Genomic DNA, 23,647 nt, shown 5'->3' on the forward strand with positions numbered 1-23,647 from the left:
TTGTCACTATTGTCTCTTACTTGAGTTTTAAAATGTCTGAGGTGACCAGTTTTGGAACTAAAATCTGTAAAGGGAAATGTGTTTGCGCATGTGATATGTCTTTTACGGTAAAGTAGCTCTGACGTCCTTCTGACGTCAGGGCTTTTTCTGCTTGCAGCCTTCTGTTGTACAACTTACTTCTTTCACTTGGGCCGATAGATTTCCAGTGAAATGGCTGCACTAATTAGGAGGATTATCAGCACAGCTAAAGCTCCTGCTGCTATCGGTCCGTACAGGTGAGAAGAGCTTTGAATCATTGCCCTAAGGTTAAAGTTGAGGCTGGCACACACCTGCCGCAGCACCAAACTACATTACATTTGGACTGTTAATAGCACTGACTGCCAATTCATTGATGACACACCACGACTTTTTTTGCTTAATCGGGTAATACAGCTATACTGAGTTCACTGTTTCGTCCATAAGATTGCTGCTGGGAGAGGTGGGATAGCATATGCTCTCAGAGCTTCTGGGAGCAAAGTTCAGATTTTTGGATGTTGCACTTTAAACTCTACACACCACTAAAATGTTAAACAATGACGATAAACAGCAAACTGTGCCCGAGGTTTTTCAATACTTTAGTCTGCCATTAATTTAATTCAGTTTCAGAGTTCAGAGTTCAGAGGGTTTTTTTTTATATTGTTATAAATGGTAAAGAGCCTAAAATAATACAGAGAAGACCCCAAACAATCAAACGACCCTCCTGATCCAGCTCTAACTTAAGTTTAAGCCTAATCCTAAAAGCAGAGAGGGTTTCTATCGCTCACATCTGCACAGAGAGCTGGTTCCACAGAAGAAGGGCCTGGAAGCTGAAACCTCTGCTTCCCATTCTGCTTTGAAACATCGCAGGAAACACAGTTATGCCAGTCGTCTGAGAGCAAAGTGCTCTATTGGGGTGATATGATACTTTGACACAATGATCAACTGAAGGCTTTTTAGGTAGTTTTAAGGACATCCATATAATAATGAGTTACAATTGTCCCACCTAGAAGAAATAAATGCATGAATTATTTTCAACATCACTCTGAGACATGATGTTTCTAATTTTACAGTTACTGTACAAATGCAGGTAAGCAGTCCCAAATATATGTTTAATAGGGGCACAGAAAAATGACTTCAAGACTCCTCACAGGTATAAAGAGAGTGTTCTCTTTATCGAGAAAAGAAGCTGTGTATATATTATTGAAACAAGGAAGATGCATAAATGCAATTTTATGAATCTATTATTCAAAAGGAAATAAACATCAAAAAACAACCCTCAGTTAAAAACCTACACATGGAGAGATAAGTGACATAATAGTCAAGCAAACATACAACTTTTTTAACCTCACTTCCTTCATTATTAGTAAATCTTTACTTAGCAAAGATCAGCAGAAAGGACAATGAGATTTACCACTGTGAATGAAATAAACCCAGAGTAGCTAAGCATTTGTCTTTGCATGTTTGTGTGTGTTTTCCAGCCAAGCAGTGGTGGTGGATCGAACCATGTATATTTCAGGACAGCTGGGAATGGACCCTGCCAGTGGACAGCTGGTAGAAGGTGGTGTTCAGGCTCAAACCAGACAGGTGACACTGGAATCCCCATCATCACTGATTCATTCCTTCATTCATTCATGAACATGGCGCACTTGAAAGCAATCCAGATATCAGTAGATGTTCCTTATTCCTAACTGCTGAGATAATTGCAATGGAGTTGAGCTCACAACCAAACCATTAAGAGGCTGCTACAGTGTGAATAAATGCAGTCCATTACTTAAAAGAAAATCTAGTGACAATGCTTTTAAAAATAGTGCCTTTTGAAAAAACCCACCAGTTTTCCTGCGGGGGGCCAATTCCAGGTTAATTCCTTAATTCTCTGTAATGCTGCAGAATAAATTTAAGACTGGTCTAACGCATCCTTCCTGCAGGCTGAATGAGGATCTGAAAGTCATCACAAAGTGAGAATTACTTTTGCACAATCGTGTACATGACTTCTGTTTCTTCAGGCTCTGGTGAATATGGGTGAAATACTCAAGGCTGCTGGGTGTGGTTACACCAACGGTGAGAGAGCCCTGCCTTTCTTTGCATGTGCACAGGACAAGTCTTTCAACTTTTCAACCACAGACCCGATCATGCACTATTTTCTTTCTTTTCTTGTTACTTCCTGAAGTTGTCAAAACCACAGTGCTCTTAGCCGATATGAACGACTTCACCAGTGTCAATGACGTGTACAAGCAATGTGAGTATCAATGATTCAGCCATTAACGTGTATCAGTGTGTGTTTGGAGTTATCTGCTGCTGTTGGCTTTCGCGTTGCAATACAATGTTAGCCACCAGGTGTCAGCACAGTCCAGGCGACATACAGCGCTGCTGCATAACAAGCAGATTTTATAGACTCTTTATTTTTCCAGTAATGTATTCACCCAGAAGGCCTTTACAATAACTCAACTAGGGCTTGAATTTGCCTCTTCATATTCTAAATATGCTGTGGAAACTCCAGAGCAAGTTGAATTATGAAATAAATATTCAGAAACACAGGGGCAGAAACACTCGCAGGGAACGCTGACATTTGCTGAGTCACTTAGCAGAGTGAAACCTGAGCTTCCCCCACCAACGGGTCTTAATCTTAATCTAAATGTCAGACGACAGACTGCCACATCTGACATTCCATAGATTAAATAAAAAAAAGTTTAAGTCTATTCACAAAGCCCCCATATCCATTTCATTGTTTTAGTAGTATGGCAGAAAAGATAACGGGGCATTTTTGTAATGCCAGTTAATTCAGGTATTGCTCCTACAATCAACTGATCCAAGCACCCAGGTTGATGCACTCTGTGTTGAGTCCATTATCCGTGATTACATCAGTACAGTCAAAATGAGATTATTCTTTCAGTCCACCTCTGTCTTTAAAGGCCCTGCACCGAGTCACAGGTGTTTTCACTTTATTCTGGCTGATTAGGCTTTTGCTATGGTTGAAGTTGGGTGCAGCTATGCTGCGGTTACATGAACCGACAAGAACAACAATGACATAAATTCTGCTGCCTGAGCAGAGGCCTGTACTACAAAACAGGAACTCATCTTATCCAGGTAGCTTTGGGGTTAACCCCAGGTTTTCTGTACTACAAATGTGGTTCACTTCTTACCAGGGTACATCGCCATGGTAACTTGTGCTTCCATATTAGAGGTCAACAGGTATGAAATCACCACCTACTGACCAGTCAAGTCTCCAGAAAATAGTGTCACCATTACGTGAAGATCCCTCAGACCTCTGTGCACCGAGAATAGGAGTGTCTAAACCCTTGGTTAACTCACTGAGTGGATAACCAGCTTTGTGATCACGAGTGTTAGGTTCAGTGAATCCAGATAACAGAGAGATAACCAGAGATAACTTTGTAGTGCAGTGCCCAACACAATCAAGGACACTCTGTAGTAACTCATTAATGTGTCTTAATTATTGCTGCGGCTTTTCATTGTAATACATTTCCCATTGTGCATCTAATAATGTGTTGTTTTGGTTTTTGTACTGATGAAATTGTGTGAATATATATGATAATTATACACTGAACTTTATATATTTAATGTATATTGTGTCTAATATGTGTGAACATAGTTAAATTGTTGTGCAGATTAAAATTGTCACAAAGATAAATGTTCTGTTGATTCAGTGGTATTTGCAGGTCTGTGTAAATCCAAAAGTGTAACTAATAAGATTAATAACTGCTTGTTCAAGCTGACTGATGATGAAGTAGAGCCCTTATTTGTGTACTCGCACACCTGTGTTTCTCCTACTCTGACAGTCACTATAAAGAGCTTGCTTGTTTTATCAGCTGATATAAAGGCATGTCAGACAAGGACAACACTATAAATGCCAGGTACCAGTTAATTGGCTGCTTTGCAGTCCTGTAAGCTTCTGTAGATTCTGTATCTGTGTCTGAATCATTGAAAGTCTGTATGTGTAAATGTGTTGGGACCTAACTCAGCTGCTTTCTTTAGTCTTTAGCACCAACTTCCCAGCCAGGGCTGCCTATCAGGTCGCTGCTCTCCCTCGAGTGAGTACTTGACAAAGACTTTTTATCCACTTATTCCACTTTTGTGCTTTGAACCCAACAGAAAACCACAATTCTCACTGTACTGATGCTGTCTCTTTCTCCAGGGTGGACTGGTTGAAATTGAAGCAATTGCTGTTTTGGGCCCTCTGACCGACACTTCCTAACAAGTACATTAAACAAGCAAAAACTAGAAAGAGCTAAAAGCACTGAAAAGTGTGAAACTGATGTAATTATAGGTCTAGTATCATCAGCGATTTAGTGCTGTTTTAACATGCCACAGGTCACCTAGCAGACTAACGGCAGTCAGGTGTGGAGCACTTTCTCCTCCCTCACTGATAATGATGAGATGTATTTGAAGACAGCACTGCATTTTAAATCCACTCTGCTCACATTTCACTTACAATAGCTGAGAAGTACCTAAGCTTGTTTGTTGGATTGGATTACACTACCGTCCTGTGTTGTCATCATGACAGTGTATCCTCTCTCTTTGTACCAGGTGATAGATGATAACTGAATAATAAAAGGTTTTAATTTTCCTTAATTGCTTCTTAATGTCAAGAAAACCGCCTGTAGATGATCACTGTAATCTCACATTGTCTCATGTAGACTAAAAAGTCCTCAGCAATTCTGCAATAACTATGAACAGAGTTTGTTTAACAGGGTTAACTCATGGCAGAATGGGTTGTTTATTTGCAGGCTTGCAAACCCATAAAGAACTATATGATTTAATTTCAGTGATTAACTCCTCCTGTTGGATTAATGTGTCTGAATCACTCGGTATACTTTGGGGCTAAATAAAAACGTTCAGCCTGGAACTGCACAACACAAACTGATTTTTAAAACAGCAGTTCAAGTCTTCATGTGCATACTAAGTATTAAATATTCCAAAATAATCATTTTATTTTCAGAGAGACTCAGCTTCTCATGCTGGTACTCCGTGTTCACATGCTTCATTACATGCATGGTGCAGTGTGTCAGCAGGTGAGTCAAATATCGATATAGGGGGGAAAGAAGAGCAGCGAGCAGCTCGTATGCAAAGCCTGAATTCATTTAAAGGATGTAGTCGGACCAGGGTGCCTTTTATCCCCAGCGCCACACTCTAATACAGTATTGTGACTATTCAAATTTCTTATGCTTGAGTGGTTTTAAATACGTATGCTTCTCTAAACACACTACAGTATGCACTGAGGTCTTGGAAAGACTGTGGTCACCATATACTAAAAGCCAATATAATCTCCAGTCACAATTCAGTTACAGAGACAGAGTATTAGTGAGTAAAACTTTATTCTGTACACTAACAGGTTAGCGGAATCATAGACACAGTCAGAGAAAACGAATATATTACAGGGAGTGAGAAGTGAAATGAAAAAGATCAAAACAAAATTTGTTCCCAAAGCATCATCACATCTTATGAGGTTGCAGTAATTTTCTAATGCCCTTACACTTTTAAACTCAGCATGTAGAACTAAATAGTTAAATATTCTGCCCACTAGGCAATGCAGTGTAATGCACTCAATCTAAAACTGACAAGCGTATGACATCAGCGTTACCCCGAAGTTCCTTTTGTTGGAAGGTTCATTACTTTAAGAAAGAAAAGTTCACAAACACCCACCAGCTACGGAGCAACCACAGAAGGGTTTCACAGAACAGGAACATGGCCTCGCCTGTATCCTTAACCCGCCAACGACTGATTATAAAAGCATATATAAGTGCTAACCCTCTGCATACGTGATCTTTGCCCACTTTTCATTTAAGCAAATCAAAACACTTTAATGTGAACCAATAAAATGTTGAAATATTGAAACCACGTGTGCCGAGTTACTCAACACTTATTACTGTCATTCCTATTGAATAAATGAGCCCCTTTGGAAAGGCTGCAATTAATGTGCAAACAGTTAACAAAAATATATGGTTTAATGTCAGAATTATAAACTAGAAATTCAACCAATTACGAATCAGTTTAATACAGCCTAAGTACAGTGTACACCTAGCCAGTGTGTGTCATTCCAGGTTTGTATTCTTGTCAGTTTTGAGTTCTTTGTCTAAGTTTTTTATTCACAGCTGTATTCCTCAGAAGCGGCTTCTTTAAATAACCGAGTATCCTTCCCTGTATTTCAGCACACTGCCATTCGAAACTCAAAAGAGTTGCTAGCAAGAGTTGACAGATTTTACAGAGGATTGCACCCTCTTGTCACAGGCCACATGTGTAGTACGTGGATCCAGAGACTTGATTTCCCATTAAAAAACACATACTCCTCCCGTTCCTCTCCTGAAAAGGTTTATATACAAATATGGGAAAGATTCTAAGGAATGTTTTTAAGGCACAGTGAATATTAGGAAATGTGGTGTAAAGTTTGGTGAGTGCTGATGAGACAAAACTGAAAATCAGTTGTTTTATTCTTCTGTTTACTTCATCTCGTCTTCCTTCCAGTAGGTTTACAGTGGTAGCTTTGGGCGTTTTGTTGCATTCTTTTCTCTGTAAAAGGAAAAGAAAAAAAAAACATGTCAGCACTTCAGCATCTGACTCACACTTTCACTCTTCAAGTTTACCTTTGTAACTGAGTATAAACAGAATTCAACGTATTTCTGTTTTTTCTACCAAAATGCATCCAGTTCACCTGTAGGAGACTATTTTTTACAAGTATGCACTGACTGCAGAGTCAGTCTAATCCTTCAGAGTTTGCACTGGATTATAGTTTGGTTTGTGGCTGTGCTCTTACCAACTCAGTCCTCCTTTTTGGCTTTCTCACCCTCTGTATCCTGAGACACCTCGCTTGCAGACTCCACTGCATATATATATAGACACAAACATTAGCATGGCATTTTCATTAACTATGATAATGTCAAAACTGACTGGCTCTGAGGATTTATAAGTGCCAAATTTATAACCAATACAAAACAGCATGAGTCCCTCTGAACTCGTTTACAAGTTACTACAATGTACACACACATTTGTTTCTATATCCTTGTAGAGGGTATTCATTGAAATAATGCACACCTTAGTGTCTTACCCTAAAACTAATTCTTAACCATTAAATAAACAGCTTTTTTGTGCTTTTATTGTCCTTACAGCCCCTCTCATTCTTACATGTGCAGTTAGGTTGAAGTCCCAACCAGGATATATAAACGTGAAACACACAGAAACTACTACATAGCCTCGAGCAAAAAATTCTCATAAAAATTATGCAGTACAGCATGTCTTCCATGCCAGAAGTCCATTCGTCTCGTGCTGCGTGGAGGCTTGTTTCTATCCTGAAAGTACAACATGTTCTCTGAACATAAAGAGTCGGGTAAAGGTCAAAAAAGAGATCGCGTGTGCAAAGCCTTGCAAAGCACTGGTGACAACTGGAGGTGCACATTATGATTTAATATGCAAGGTTACACAGTAAAGTGTAGAGAAAGTGTAGAGATGTATACTTACTTTCTGAAGGTTTAACTCAGTCACTGCACATTGTAATGAAATGTATAGGTATAAAATCCTGCATGTTAGAGCGGAGCAAATCACCGTGCATTTAATATCAAGTTGACTCGATTTTTCCTTCAAAATGAGCCCTTAAAATGATTTTTCTTCACAAATTTGTAGGATGATCTTCGGTGTGTTTTAATAGTCGTATAATTGAAAGCAGCAGGGCATGATCGGTCTGTAGACAGTGCATAACAGAGCACAATGAGTGAGAGTTGCCTGACTGGAGCTGTTGTGCAATAATTGACACTCTCAAGACGAGCCTTCATTTCTCTTTCTGAGTGTGTGCTTTCTGTTTCTCACACTGCACTATCTGTTCGGCCTCACAGCCCAACAATAGCCCGCTGATCCTGTCAGCTCCAAGCAGTCACATTAGTACACAGAGGAGTGTGTGGACGGTGGATTAGTATATGGAGAGTTTGGGGTTATTAACCACATGTGTGTTTAATTACCAGAAGTCTTGCTTTGGCCGTATGTGTTGCAACAAGATAGATCTGGTGTTTGACCACCTGACAGACCGTTAATTGTTTACTTGGATGCAAACATACTCTTGTCCATTTGTTACTCATTACCAGGTTTGTTTCTGCTCAGCTTTTTCATCCCCTTCTGAGCTTGTTCCTACATGCTCAGCGTCCATCACATGTTTGCATAGAGTTCTGCAGCTATTTCAACCGGCAATAATGCTGCTGCGCCTGACCTCCACCCAAAAACTGTCTCCAACATTAGGATGATGGGTTGACATGAAATTTAGTGTGACAGGTTAATCAGTGAAACAACTCTGTGTTTAGTGAAGTAAATAAATCAACAAGAAAACCTGTCATTATAAACTCCCTCAAGAGGCTCAGTGGCAGCTATCATCCTCTAAAACCCAGTTGTAATCCTTCAGCTCTTATAAGTTTTACTCTGCAGGGCATGTGGCCGTGGCAAATTGCAGAGTATGAACTGTGCCAAAAATCTGTTTTGACGAGTGAAATCTAACAATAAACTCTGCTGTGTACATTTAAAACAAACATTTTGTTGTTAATATGGAAATATTACTTAAATGTTGCTTTTTATTTAAACAAGCCAAGAAACAATGTCAAAAGAAAAGGTAATCTGGAGCCATTAATGGTCCATACCACCTGGTGAATCTTCTGGAGCTGCATCGGTGGATGGGGCTGGTGCTGAAGGGGCTTCAGTTTCTGTAGGGGTGGGCTCAACCACAGGAGCCTCCACTGCTGCTACACTGTCTGCAGTGGACTCTTGGGTGACACAGGCTGGTGGAGCTTCTGAGGTTACCCCAGAAGGGGTTTCTGAAGCAGCTGGAGCAGGAGCTGGAACCTCTGCATTCTGGACCGGCTCAGTAGCAGCAGGTTCAACTCCTAAAGCTGGAGCAGGGGCATCCTCTGCGGTGCTGGGTGCCTCTGCTGGAGCAGGAGCTGGAGTAGGGTCTGTTGGCTCCTCGGCAGCAGGCTGTGGCTCAGCTTTGATCTCATCTGTGACAGAAGGTAACGCTGGCATCTCTGGGATAGTTGCAGCAGCAATCTCTGTGTCTATTACCGGCTCTGCAGCTTCAATAGGCACCGAGGGTTCAGCAGGTGGTGCAGCTTCAGTTGGTTCTGAAATTCCAGCTGGTGCTGAAGACTCAGCCGGTGTTTTTGTTAAAGCTTCGCTTGGTGCAGGTAAAGCAGCCTCTGGTTCAGAATTGTCAGCTGCCTGCGCAGGTGCAGCCACTTCAGCAGGGGCCCCCACAGCCTCGGCTGAAGCCTCTTTCACAATAACTGGGTTCACAGTTGGCTCAGATATAACCGGTTCAGCGACAGGCACTGCAACCACCTCCTCAGTGATGGCAGAGGCCTCTGCCTGCACCGCTTCAGCTGATGATTCAACAGCAGGGGCCTCTTTTGCAGTCTCAACAGAAGCTTCAATCTCAGGAGGGGGTTCTGCCTCTACAGTTTCTACAGGGGCGGCTTCTTCAACCGGGGGTAGTACCTCAACAATTGCTATAGCAGCCTCAGGCTCAGCCGGAGCAGAAGCATCAGCCTCTGGCGCTGTCTCTTCAGTAGCAGTAGGTTCTTCCTTTACCTCAGAAGCAGCTAGAAGGTCCTCCCCAGAGCCAAGGTCCTCTTGGGCCTCCAGGGCCACTAACACAGCCTCAGCTTCATCATCAGCACCCCTCTGAAGATCATCGGGTAACGCAGTCTGCACAGGAAGCTGCATCTGGTCCTCGATGGTTTGAGGATCTTCTGCAATGATGCCGTTTTTGACTGCTGTCAATGCAGAGATGACAAATGAAGAACTCAGTTAAGACTTATGACTGACACAAGTTCAGCATTGATCAGCAGGCTCGGCTAATGATAATCATGTTAGTGTGTAACACTGAATTCATGACAACACTGAATAACAAAAGAAGGATTGTAGAAGGTTCTTCAGGTAGTTACGTGTTTAATGGTTCTTTCCCAGTTGTTTTATTCCCACACAAAAAATGTTTTGTAAATGTATTGCATCTATATGTGGACCACTAAAACTGTAAAAAACCCTAAACCTATCAATGGAGCAAAACTTTTAAATCAAGTTAACATGAAACGCAGGGGAAAGGAAATTAGCAATAAGGGGCACACAGAATGCGTGCTGAGGAAAACTTCCTTTCATTTCCGTAGTTGAGAGCTCGTGTTTGTCTAGAGCCCTGAGGACACGCACTCTCAGAGGAAGAACAATACACGCGATGATGGCTTGCTGAATTTAAAGAGATGTCTCTACCTTTAGTCTCCCTCCCCAGTCTCTGCTCTTCCACACACTGTGGGTGTGAACAGGCTGCAGTATGCAACAATAGTGGGCTTGAATACTTGGACTCAAATATCAGAAACATCAATGCACATCTCAGTTACGGGACTCACAGAAGCCTAACAGCTTTTGCCCTTTCTTATTTCACAGCTAAAACACGAAAAGGATATAGTTCACAAGCAGAAGGGTTCAGTTAGCTGTATGGGTGGATAGTTTGGAAGCTGCAGCTTCCTGATTTTATTTGTCTGTCAGAAGCACAAAAAGGGCTGAGAGTGATGGGTGGAAGGGAATGTGACGGCCTGGCAACTTGAATGAAAATGAGCCAGTGGAAGAACACGCAATGCATAGAGGTGTTTATGTGAGCTCAGTGTTGTTATTAACACGGTGACTGAGGGAATAGTGTAAAACTGCATAAGAGTAAAGGTGTTTTCAGATATTTTTACCGGTTTTCCACCAGGTCCTACTGTTTAATCAATGGCACCCACTATCAACAGAGACTAGAAAGCTGTTGTCCGGACAATAACCGAGAACTTGTGTTAAAAAATATGCGAATGTGCGTGTTTGGGTTGAGACAGACACAGCCACTCCAGGCATGGATGACTTGTGTGTCAACATGATTTCACAGCCAAAGATGACAGAGATCCCAGTCAAAACAGTGCCATTAGAGGGAGGAGGGGGAGGGGGGCACACAGACCAGGGGCCCAGACTGGGGATGGGACCATTGGTGGCTTGGATGGTACACAGCTGGTTTGTCAGACAGACCGTATACTGTACGATTTAAAACCTCCACCCATTCAGACACATTTAGAAAAAGCCCGCCCAGGCAAGGAGCACAATAACTGGTTTTCTTGCCGGAATGATGTAAAAGCCTGGAAAAGAGACCCATGCTTTTCCAGGTGACTCAAGCTGGTTGGCAGGAGAGACAATACTGTGACACAAGAGCGATGCAGTGGCACTGGGGAAATGGAACACCTCACAAAAAGAAACTGTGGCAGGCAGGAATATGTTTAGAACATTTCAGGTTACTTCCTCAAAAGCGAGATTACATCTTTCGACTGCTGTCACACTCTCTAACAAGGCCTGCGTGTGTCCTGCTGCGTGTGTGTATGTGGGGAATGTCAGTGATAACATGCCGTACATGCAGCTGTGCTGGCATGACCAAGACATGTGTCACAAAGTTGTACGGAGCCATGAATGAACAATCATAGGCTGTGGCAGGCCATTTGATGGGTTTCTGCACAGGCTTGAATACGGTGCACATATACTGTATGCAAAACCTGTCAAACCAGGGCAATTACACAGAGAGCAGGACTGCATATTTTGGATGCAAAACTTTTTAAGAGCTCTGCTGTGCGGTTCCACAAAAAGGAATATCAGAACATCAGTGTCCAGGCTTGTAAAAGAGCAACTTTCAGACGCTCCTTAATTATAACTGAAGTGTTGCATGTTTTGATAAAGGAAATTTTAAAACATCAAGCAATCATATCTGTTTGATTTTATTTCTTTAAACTACTGTTTGAAATATCAGTTAAAGATCCCATTACAGTACAAAACTGTCTGGATTTGCCTTAGGCTGCAAATAGGTCCCTAAACACTCCCAGCTGGCTCTCACACAGAGATATGCTTTAAGAGCTGCACTCAACCCCCGATGGGTCCAAGCAAATCTAAACACTGAATTATCTTTAGGGAACGCTTTTTGAGGATTTCTCAAAATTTCTCAGGTCACATTTCAACACTAAAACATAGTGATGTTCACTGTTTTGTCCTGATACATTCAACCATCATTCTGATGAGTTAAAAATGATTCAATGAAAAAAGAAATAATACCAACCACTTATGGGTTTGATAAAGTGGATAAGCGTGAATGTTTCTTCCGTGAGGTACTAAAGTATGCTGCCTAGCAGAGTATAAGTGAGAAAGCACAACATGTACTAGAGCAACCAGCAGCAGCACCCCTGAGCAAGACCTGACTGAGTAAAGTAACAGAGCCTTGGAGCAACCACTGTATACATTTTATGAAATGCATACATACTCATGATCACTACTTACCCACTGTGTCTCCATTGCTCTCCTCAGGCTTTGTGCCTGGTCTTTTTTCTTGATCAACGGTCTGTGCACTGGATGAGGAGCACCCCATGTTTGGGGGGAAAAAATGGGTTGAGATGAATCAAAAACTTGGAATAGGAGCAAGCGAACACGCGTCTCAGGGCTTTCTGTTTTCAGAGACTGTTTGGCAGTGAAAACGTGGAACGCTGAACTCTCTCCAGTTCCTAAGAGTAACTGAGCACCATTATATCCCCTTGTCTGTCTGTGTGTTCATGCATGGCCTGCTGCCCTCTTGCCCCAGACAACGATGTGTTATGACCATGCAGCTAGGCAATGCAGGCAATACTGCTGAATGCTCCCTGACTGCCTCCTGCTCACAGTCACACTATTCATACAGGAGGAGGAGGCAACATGTGCATGAAATGTGTGTGTGTGTGTGTGTGTGTGTGTCCTCCCCTCTATAGGAGTGCCCCCTCTGGATGAGATCCACCACCTTGTGGTCATGTTTATAATAGCAAATTCTTAATAAGTAGATATTTTTTTAGTTTATTGTTGTAATTATTTTTTGTTAGCAAAACCAGAAAAAGTTTAAAAATGCTGAATGAATCCATTGCTTGCTTTTTTACTTTTAGTCAAAAGTTTGAGTGCCATAGATGACTTGTAGACCACTTAGAATCGTTTATGGTGAAAATATCATTTTTAAAAAGCCAAAATTATGAAGTGTAAAATGTTTATTTGCCAGTCTTCTGTACAAAGAGTTAATTATGCGATATTCCATTACATAACATTAACAATACTTCAGAAGGAATACACTGTAGTTTTAGAAGAGCTTATAAATATCTTCAGTAGGAAGAGCTGCATTTGCATATGTTCCATCATAGCTTGTTGAGCAGGATTAAAGGGATCCTGGAGATGCCGCAGAGTAGAGACTGATGAGTCTCGACCTTTCATTTATGCACAAGTTGATTCTCAAGAGTCTCCAGCCTCCTTGACATGGCTGCAAGTAGGCATGTTAAGGAGTTACTTATACCTCTCTGGCCAGTGAAGTTTTAGATCTGTTACTGGGAAATGATTGGATTTCCTGATGTAGTGTAAGTGAAAATGCATTTGCCACCCTCAAAGTTGTTTATACTGTCATGTCATCAGTGTGATTGAGGTAACTGAGTAATCAGCTGACAGATCTGGTATTTATCAGCCTCTGCCTTCTCCTAATCAAAGTTTTAAAACCTTCTATGAAGCAACTATTATGCTGATTACCTGCAACAATAAATTTAATCTTTGATCACAACCTATATATGTATATAAATTTGATCTATGTAGACTTTTCCCAAAAGGCTATCCCTCTACCAGCTGCCGTAAGATGAAAGGAGGACTACACCCTGGAAATGTTGTCAGCCTATTAGAGAGCTCCCAAGTTTAATATGAGTATCCAGGGTCCCTTTAAAAATGTGTCATAATTGAAATTTTTGATGCATAATGAGAGTTTTCTGAGATCACAGGACAAAAGAGACATCGTGGGATTAACCAGCGTCTGATCCCTACTTAACCTACATTTTAAAACTTGTCCTTAAGCGAAAGTGAGCGTGAATGGAATAATCCAATTTAGCTGAAAACTGTGTTCAAGGTTTTAAAAAAACACATAACAAAACACATGAATGACACATGAAATAGTTTGGCAGTGGCAATCCTGAGCATTAGTAACTGTGCAGTGAGCACAAAAGGATATTATTCTGAACCAGGCTCTTCAGCTTCTCTGTGACTTGGTTTTGAAACATTATCATGTTTTCACACTGGCACATGTTTTCATCAGATGGTTTATCTGCAGAACAAAAGTTGATAGGTTGTGAAAGACTTTCAGTCCCTGGATTCTTTTTCTTATCTTGTCCTTTCTCCCCTAATCCTTTTCTGCTTTCTTGTCTCTGTCTGTGGAGAATGTGAAGGACATGCAGGGAGGACATATGACTGCAGAGCATAAAAGACTGATGAGTTACTTGATATAATACAGTAGACGGTATTGCACAGAGTGGCTGCTCTGCTAGAATCACAGGTTACCATGGCAGCAGCAGATAGGTGGCAGTAACGTTACATTTTTTTCACCAATCTGCCCTTATTATAGCTCCACTTTACCTGAATAGCCTCAAACATAGCATTAGTTTCATCTATTAAGAAAGATCACACATATTTTGCCTTGTGTGGAGTACCTGCACATATCCTGGACTTGAGTTTCTTTGTAATTTCTGCCATTTTTTCAAAATCCTCAGCGTAATACAAGTGCTTCTCATCTGGCTCCGACGCAATTTCTCTCAGCTCCTGTTCGATGGCTTTGCCAACTCCCAAAGCGTATATCGTGATCCCTGAAAAGTATCAGAAAGCATCATAACAACATGAAACTTGCATTAGGAAGAAGATACTCTGAGGTTGTCGTACATCGGGATGACTAGAAATACCGGAATTCTTTGCTTTAGTGGCCCATTCAGAAACATCATCTTGTGATCTTCCATCAGTGAACACGATGCTGACACGGGGGATGTTGAACCTGCCGCCTTCTTTGGTTGAAAAACTAGACTCAAACATGTGGCGCAGGGCTGAGCCAGTCATGGAGCCCCTTCCCATGTATCGCATCCTGTTCACGGCACTCTTGATGTGTTGTGCTGTGGAGTACTGGCCCAAGGTGAACTCTGTGCGCACCTTTGAGGAGTACTGAAGAAGACCCACATGAGTGCCCGTCTTGGAAATGTCCAGCGAGTCCACAATGCTGTTTACAAACTGCTTGACCAACTCAAAGTTGTTGGGGCCCAGACTCTTGGAGCCATCGATCACAAACACAAGATCCATGACTCCTTCGCTGCACTCGGGTTCTGCTGGAAAAAGAAGAATATTTAAAATATATACATTTATTTATTTCACATTTTATTCTCAAGAAGACAGTCCATATAAGAGTAATCCTACTTTTGCAGCTCTTCCCATCCTCAGCCAGTATGAATCCTTCAAAACATCTACAGATGTAGGAATCATTGGTGTTGACACACTGATGCTCACAGCCATGGTGCACCGTCTGACACAGATCCAGACCTTTCAGTTTAATTACACAGAATCAAAGATTACCATGATGTTGCTGTAGCACATGAAAGTGTATGGCAGAATTAGCATTTATATGATATATTGTGAGGCTACAAATACAATAAATGGTCTAATAACTCTCTGACATTATGAATGCTGTGTGGTGGTAAACAGAATATCCCTTAATCCAGGGGAGGGAAAAGATATATCTTTTGGTGAGCCATGGGATTAGCGCTGACCTCATAACTGGGTTCAAAAACACACTCAAAGTTATGCAACACATAAATACCCAAATAGGGGACATAAACAATCATAGAAACATTTGAAAACATGCAGATGAAAAACGTCACATTCTGAATTTGGTTTATTTTTGTCTCCTATGAAGATTTTTCTGTCTTGTGTTGTGCAGAGTGTTATAGTTCTGCAGATGAGATGCCTCTAGAGAAAACTAGTAAAAGCAGAGAAAAATAATAATAAGACTCACTGCAACACAGCTTACTGAAAAGATTCAAACGTAGTTCTATGCTTAACCCACCGAATGCCTGCATTTCAACATCTATCATGTATGTGATGTTCACTTAACACTTACCCCCAACAATGATTCCAAAGTATTTCGGCAATCAGTGTTTTCACATTAAAGTTGTGATTCATGGGTCACTAGAAAGTGTTAAACAATTCTCTGGTGGAGAAACTGTTATTATTTATGACACCGAAGGAGCTCAAACTCACTCTGACATGTTTTCCCATCAGGTCTGAGTGTGTAGCCTTTCCTGCATTTGCACACACAGCTGTCTTCAGTGCTCATGAACTCCTGCTCACATCCGTGGGTGCCATCGGCGCAGTGATCGATCTCTGCAGGAGAGCAGTGCTTCCATTATTGCCAAGTTCTTTTAATCAAATTCAGATAAAGCTGAATTCAAGACTCAGTTCAATGCAGTGAATCTATAAATCTGTAATTAATCTCTTACTGCACTCTTACTATAAGTGATGAACGGTGGAGGATAAATGTGTTGCATCATCATGACTACAGCCTCTACTGATATCAGAATGTGAAATAAGTTTATTCAAGAGTGGGTAACCCTAATTATTACATTGCTTATTGTGCTTTAACAACATTTTTACAGAGGCATGTGGATGTCAGTTTGCAGCATAACACATGATATGATCATTCAAGTGTTGCCTCACATTACAGGTATGAGCAAAAGTGTTTTTGTGACAATCATATCTGTTTGATTTTAGCTACACAACAGTTTAGCTACACTTACTTTTGCAGGTTTTCCCATCAGGTCTGAGTGTGTAGCCTTTCCTGCATTTACACACACAGCTGTCTTCTGTGCTCATGAACTCCTGCTCACATCCGTGGGCGCCATCAGCGCAGTGATCGATCTCTGTTAGAAATCATTTTGGCGGGTCACAAAGACAGAGGAGAAATTAGATAACAATCAAAAACAGAAGGTTTTAACCAACTGTTGATTTTTTACATCAAGAATTGTGGATCAGAAACGTTAAACTGTTTTGAAAAACAAAACAGAACATTTACATCTTGCAGTTTTTCTGTATGTTTTTTTTGTAATTTTATTAGTGAACACAAAATTAGCGGTAAGTTCATATAACTGAATAATCCTCTCAGACCTTAATGTGACACATTTCTACATCAGCCAATTAGATCTATTCCATATACTGAAAGCTGGTTAGAATTATATTGAGACAATAGATGTGAATGTACTCAGCATTAAATATGGTGTAAATCAATACTTGGGTGTTATTATGTTTTCTTTATGAAGAATATGTGGAATAACTTAAAAAAAGATGGATGAAAAACAGCGCCAATAACATGGAAACAGTTCATTTAAAATTACTTTTGCAGGTTTTCCCATCAGGTCTGAGTGTGTAACCTTTCCTGCATTTGCACACACAGCTGTCTTCTGTGCTCATAAACTCCTGCTCACATCCGTGGGCTCCATCAGCGCAGTGATCGATCTCTGTTAGAAATCATTTTGGCGGGTCACAAAGACAAAGGAGAAATTAGGTAACAAGCAAAAACAGAAGGTTTTAACTAAGTGTTGAATTTTTACATGAAAAATTGTGGATCAAACTGGTTAAACTGGTTTCTATTATTTGAAAAATACGCAGAACATTTACATCTTGCAGTTTTTATGTTTGTTTGTTTTTTAATTTTATTAGTGAACACAGAAACAGAAGTAAGTTCACATAACTGAATAATCCTCCCAGACATCAATGTGACACATTTCTACATCAGCCTTCCATATGCTGAAACATGGTTAGAATTATATGAGACAATAGATGCGAATGTACACATCATTAGACAAGCTATAAATCAATACTTGGGTGTTTTTATGCTCTATACTTATGAAGAATATGTGGAATAACTTTAAAAAAAATATGGATTAAAAACAGCACCAATAACATGGAAACAGCTCATTTAAAATTTCTTTTGCAGGTTTTCCCATCAGGTCTGAGTGTGTAGCCTTTCCTGCATTTACACACACAGCTGTCTTCTGTGCTCATAAACTCCTGCTCACATCCGTGGGCTCGATCAGCGCAGTGATCGATCTCTAGAGGAAGTCATTTTATCAGTACAAAAAGGCAAAATTTGCAAGTTAGTAAAAGTAATCACTACCTGTAGTGATTACTTTTACTAACTTGCAAATTTTGCATTAAATTGTAAAAATAGTTTCCGTTTTTTGAAAAATACTGAACACATAAGAGCCTGCTATAAAGAAAGAGCTCTTCAGGCTTTCCTGTATATTCTTTTATTTCTCAGCTCTGAACAGACAGAAGCAATCCAAAGACCCAAAAAGCTAGATAATCATCCTAGACCTCATGTGACACTTTTACATCTCAGACTCATCAACCAATCTGTCAATTTCTGTACACTCAAAGTTGGCTGGAATGGTATCAGACAGTTGTTGTAGATGCACAAAGCTTTACATGCGTTGTGCAATGTAAAACAGGCGGCTTTCTATGCTCTCTATATAAAGAAAATGTGGAGCTTTTTTTTTTTTAATTAAATATGAAAAAGCACTAAATTTACTTTGGCATGTTTTCCCATCAGGTCTGAGTGTGTAGCCTTTCCTGCATTTACACACACAGCTGTCTTCTGTGTTCATAAACTCCTGCTCACATCCGTGGGTGCCATCGGCGCAGTAATCGATTTCTGCAAGGACGCATTTGGGTGAAATTTATGTCGTGGTTGCTGTAGCCAGCACCGTTTGAATGTTTCATAAGATGCTGTATATTTGCTGTGTTTTCACTTTATTTTGCCGCGTTTTGAATGATAAAAAAAAAAGTACTTACTGCTGCAGGTCTTGCCATCGAGATTGAGGACGTAGCCCCTTTTACATGTGCAGATGTAGGACTCTGGAACAGTGACACAGTTGTGCTCACAGCCATGATTCCCCAGGTCACAGTGGTCTATTCCTGAAGAGGGCGAATCTCTTATTAGATATTCCACTTTTTCACTGGTTATTTTGTTGTTGTTTTATGACAAGACTTTTCAGATTAATAAAAATATGCCCAATACAGAAGAATAAGATGCTAAATCTAATTATTTCGTTTTAAAATAAAAAAAAATCCACTCTAAAGGTGCAGAGTGTGAACCCACTGTGATGATTGAACTCATTCTTGTTTGGATTGGGATGTACTATGACACTCCAGATACACCTCTACATTTCAGCAGCTGCACTGCACTGATGATTGCAAAAGCACACTTTCTTCAGGAAATCTCCCCCACTTTCCTTTTTGTTAACATCCACCGAAGGAGCAAAGAGAAAACTTTCCATCAGTGGGTTAACAGACATCACTGGTAGGAAAAAAGCTTCTCACGGTGACTGTGCCTTTGGGCAGTGTTGGCTTCATGACGCTGAGTTCCTTTATCCAAGACCAGATAAATTATTGTACTTTATTCCTACTTGCTATATATGATGATTTAAAGCCAACACTTTAATCCACAAACACAACATTGTGGCAGGAAGCAAGTTGTGTTTCCATTATGACTCTAACAATAAGTCATGAAATTTGAATAAAACAGTTTCTTATGAGTAAAAAAAATGTAATATTACTGTTGCACGTTTTCAGGTCTATGGTGAGTTGATATCCTGGACGGCACCGACACTCATAACCACGAGGCAGGTTTGCACAGATGTGTTCACAGCCATGATCCACCACAGCACACGTGTCCTCAGCTGCAATAGTGTGGAGAACAATCACCTACAGTTCAGTGTGCAGAAGGAAACCTGCAGTAACTAGTCAGTCAGGGACAGCAGAAACTAAATATAAGCCAATCAGTGAGACTTTTTAACCTCTTTAGCCCCAACGCCCCCTGATACGGGGGCAAAAGGCAGGAGATCAGGTAGGCTTGGGGCTTAAGAGGTTAAACTGACACTCCCATTCCCATTTTACTTTGCTTTGATCTGAGTGAAACTCATGAGTCGCAAGTTGTTTCAGTCTGGTGTAAAAAGGCAACACAAGGGTTTCAGTGATTGTTTTTGCAGCCAAACCGTGAGAGTAAACCAAAAATGAAAATAAGGTGGCCAGATGGGCAAAATCTGTTATGCAAAAGGTCACGTGATCCATTTTTGGTCCTTAAGCCATCAGACCATCATCAGGTCCTTTGTACAAGTTTTGGGCAGTGTTAAAAGACTGTAGCTATGTAACAGAAGAGAGGGGGTTACCTGTGCACGTCTTGCCATCAGGGTTTAGGATGTATCCTTCCCTGCACTTGCACCTGTATGAGGCAGGGCTACTCACACAGATATGCTGACACTGATGGTCCACCACCTCACACATGTCTGAACCTAATGCACACAAAAACATTCACAAACACTCAAGCATGAGTAGACACACATGCATTTTAGAAATAAAGAGAGACACTTAAAATAGACGGGATTATTCACCTCCACACAGTTTGGACTGGAACACAGAGATCAGGGTTTCTATCTGGCTAAAGTTGGCCACCAGATGCACATGCTCCGAGTGCGGCTCACTCCCTATGGCCCTCAGTGTGTTCATATCCACCCTGCCTACTCCAATAGCAAAAATCTGGATGCCAGCCTGTCTTGCCTGAGCTGCAATCTCCTCTACTGTGTCCTGAGGTCTTCCATCAGTCACAATCATAGCAATTCGTGGGATGTGTAGGTTCATTGGTCGGGCTCCATGTTCCTCAGTGAAGGCTGTCTCCATGGTGTACTGGATGGCCAGACCCGTCATGGTCCCTGTGGCGAGGTGCTCCATATTCCTGACTGCCTGCTCTACCTCGCTCTTGGTGGTGTAGGTGCTGAGGGAGAACTCGGGCTGGACCACACTACCATACTGCAGCAGACCGACCCGTGTTGCATCATGGCCAATCTTGAGGAACTGAAGCAGGTTGATGATGAAGGTCTTCACTTTCTCATAGTCATTGGTACGGATGCTTCTGGAGCTGTCAATCACAAAGACGAAATCCAGCGGGATGGCTTTACATGGATTCTCTAAAATCAAAGACAATGAGGAAGTTTGGGATGAGTTTGGGATGAAATGGCAAAACTGATACAGAAATGCCGTGGTAACCGACTAATCACCTACCAACTGCTTTGATTGGGAAAGTTGTGTTGCTTCTTGCCGTGATGGGTCTGGGGCGGCGTCTGTACGTCTGCGCTGCGTTACAGCACAGCAGGCAGAAAAGGCCAAGAGCCAGACACCTCATTGTGATGAAAGACGACAACTGCAGCAGAGTGACGTAAGCACAAAAACAAGAGCTGATCCAGAAGAAACACTTCCACAGTGCAGCGCAAGTAGGGTACAAACCTGATCACCAGGGAGCAAAGATGGAGAAGAGAGAGAGAAGCTGCCAACCTACTATTTGTACTATTTCTATTTATTTTTTATATATAATTGTCTACATGTAGAAACATGGCAAGAAATCTGCATTATAAATGGACTTGTTCTTATAAAGTGCTTTTCTACTCTACTCGAGCACTTAAAGCACTTTATATTACACACGTCATCCACGCATACATTCATACAAGCACTTTTTCTGTGTCTAAGTCCTCTCTATCTGACATTCTCATTAACACTGAATGGGATGCAGGGATCCATATCTTTCCCGAGGATACTTTGGCATGCAGTCTGGGGCAGCAGGGATCAAACCACCAACCTTCCAGTTAGTAGATGACTCGCTCTGCCTCCTGAGCTACAGCCACAGCGTCGTGTTATAATAAACACAAAATCTGACACATGACTCGCTAAGCGTGGTTGGTTGTGATTAGGTGAAGCACCAGTATCTGGGAATGATTTGTACTGGGACGAGCTGCACACGAAAGGTGAGGCTGATTGCAACTGATACATTGCACGTTGAGTAATTTCAGTTTAATGCAGTTTAAATCAAAAAAGTTTTGGCATAAACTTATGATATGGCAGAATGAAAATGTACTTGTTACATTTTGTGACATTTGCAATACGTTTGTGGAAAGAGTGTCAACAAGAGAATAAAAAACAATTCCACCAATATTCTGCGTATAGTGTTTTGCACTTTTTATTCTTCATATGCTTGTTATCTAATTTCCTTGAAATATGGAGATTGTTCTCAGATATTCAGCACTTTAAAATAGCATCATCTGTTCTATAAACTCTGTTTAAAGACGTGGGCTGTACAGTACACCTGTGTTGTGCTTCCTAAAGCCTTCAAAGAAAGTCAGTGAGCTTCTGTGAATGAGAATGCTTTGCTGCATAGGAGGTTTACAGTGATTTAAGAGAGGCTGAAAAACACCAGACTGCTTCCCTATCCGCTCCCCAAGAGACCCACTTGTTACCCGTCATATTCAGACTCCAGCCTTTACTACTGTCTTAGAAATGTCCGTGATCAGTGCAGAAATTATAAATATATTCATATTTGAAAAAGGAGAAAAGAACAATAGAAGAACAATCTTACGTGAAGGCAACATAAAACTTTTATTTTGATTCATCCAAATGAGAACTTCAGCAGCTTCCGTGTGTTCAGTTAATAAAAAATCAACACTTCTGCGCAGAGCCAGGTTTATATGCCTGACCTGAGACCTGCAGAGGTCACACATGCATATGCAAACCCTCATGGAACACTTGCCCTCTGAACTCACATGTGTTTTACGTCTCTCAGCCGCCATCCTGACAGCGTTTTCATCTTCAGATGACAATCCCAGCAGCAAAGGTAAAATCCTGTTATGTGCTGTAGAATTTCATGACACTCCACAGCGTCCTAAAATGTTTTTTTTTTAAACTGGCATTTCCTCTAAACACATGAATCAAAGATATGAAGAAAGTTTAGTAATTACAGCATTTTGATTATTCCACAAAAGAGCAGCTCCTTTCATATTTCCCCCCGTGAGTGGAAGCCAAAGTTGTGTGTTTACTATGAAACACAAAAACATCATGTACTGAATAGCATTTATGACACTGTGTCTGTTTTGCACATTAAATTTCTCTGATGAGTTTTCATGATGCAGGTGAAAGGAGCACAGGATGTGTCCTAACGCAGATAAGAAGTCAATACCACACAGGTGGCTGGTGGTGATTACTCTTTCTACCCTGCTATTAAAACGCTAAAGAAAAAGCATTGGGTTTTTTTAGAAAAGGGAAAGCCCACAGTATAGCATTTTCAAGATAACAATTTGAAATCTACTCACCATTATATTAAAAATTATTTTGGAATTTTTAATTCAGCGAAGCTTCTCTGAAAATCCAAAAACTGAGCCAACAGTTGAGCTCCAGCAGGAAACGTCTGTCAATGCCTTAGCTCCGCGTTGCAAATGTACATATATCCCAGTCCTGTCTCTATCTCTGGAGGCTATTGCATTGCCTAGTCCCTTACTCCATCCACTATTTCTCTGTATACTCCCACTCTGACTCTGACTTTGGAGACGCCTCTTGTTCTGATCAGTCTGCTGGTAAAACAATAACTATGAGTGTTTCATTCCCATTCAGATCATCTTACTCATATTTATTTCAGATAAGTGGAACTAAACTCCCAATTTTACATGTTGAAAACACTTTAAACATTTATTATTTGGAGGAAAGTAGAGACAACGTAAATGTTTCATGTTGTTCTCACATTAAAGTTTTAGGGTAGCTCATCAAATGATAGATTATAATGTAATGGAGTCAGACTGCCAGAGGCCTGATAGATTTAAAGTCTAGTGTAGTGTAATGGGTCATCATTGCTCTCAAAGAGGCGGATTGTACTTTTACAAATTATGCTCAGATGAACTGTACAAAGCCA

At 40.9% G+C, this 23,647-nt stretch overlaps 3 protein-coding genes across 3 annotated transcripts; 1 reads left to right on the plus strand and 2 right to left on the minus strand.

Moving 5' to 3' along the window:
- The first annotated feature begins 133 nt into the window (after positions 1-133).
- LOC102789025 (2-iminobutanoate/2-iminopropanoate deaminase-like) lies at positions 134-5,830 on the plus strand. Its single transcript, XM_006795969.3, has 6 exons — positions 134-275; positions 1,497-1,602; positions 2,022-2,076; positions 2,186-2,254; positions 4,009-4,064; positions 4,169-5,830. Exons 1-6 carry the CDS (start codon positions 211-213, stop codon positions 4,226-4,228), a joined length of 411 nt encoding a protein of 136 aa, XP_006796032.1. The 5' UTR covers positions 134-210; the 3' UTR covers positions 4,229-5,830.
- On the minus strand, positions 5,332-12,699 carry LOC102788744 (uncharacterized). Its single transcript, XM_006795968.3, has 4 exons — positions 12,340-12,699; positions 8,649-9,776; positions 6,785-6,850; positions 5,332-6,540 (listed from the first exon to the last, which is right to left on the minus strand). The coding sequence occupies exons 1-3, from the start codon at positions 12,425-12,427 to the stop codon at positions 6,789-6,791; spliced, it is 1,278 nt and encodes a 425-aa protein (XP_006796031.2). The 5' UTR covers positions 12,428-12,699; the 3' UTR covers positions 5,332-6,540; positions 6,785-6,788.
- Positions 12,700-13,078: 379 nt separating this feature from the next.
- LOC102780797 (matrilin-2-like) lies at positions 13,079-23,223 on the minus strand. The gene is made up of 14 exons (XM_035910002.2): positions 23,055-23,223; positions 20,980-21,118; positions 20,313-20,885; positions 20,091-20,213; positions 19,479-19,601; positions 18,715-18,837; positions 17,256-17,378; positions 16,662-16,784; positions 16,126-16,248; positions 15,286-15,408; positions 14,784-15,194; positions 14,538-14,690; positions 14,063-14,155; positions 13,079-13,339 (listed from the first exon to the last, which is right to left on the minus strand). The coding sequence occupies exons 1-14, from the start codon at positions 23,055-23,057 to the stop codon at positions 13,284-13,286; spliced, it is 2,289 nt and encodes a 762-aa protein (XP_035765895.1). The 5' UTR covers positions 23,058-23,223; the 3' UTR covers positions 13,079-13,283.
- Positions 23,224-23,647: the final 424 nt, after the last annotated feature.

This window comes from Neolamprologus brichardi, chromosome 11, assembly GCF_056152115.1.
Source record: "Neolamprologus brichardi isolate AB-2024 chromosome 11, ASM5615211v1, whole genome shotgun sequence".
NCBI classification, from domain to species: Eukaryota; Metazoa; Chordata; class Actinopteri; order Cichliformes; family Cichlidae; genus Neolamprologus; species Neolamprologus brichardi.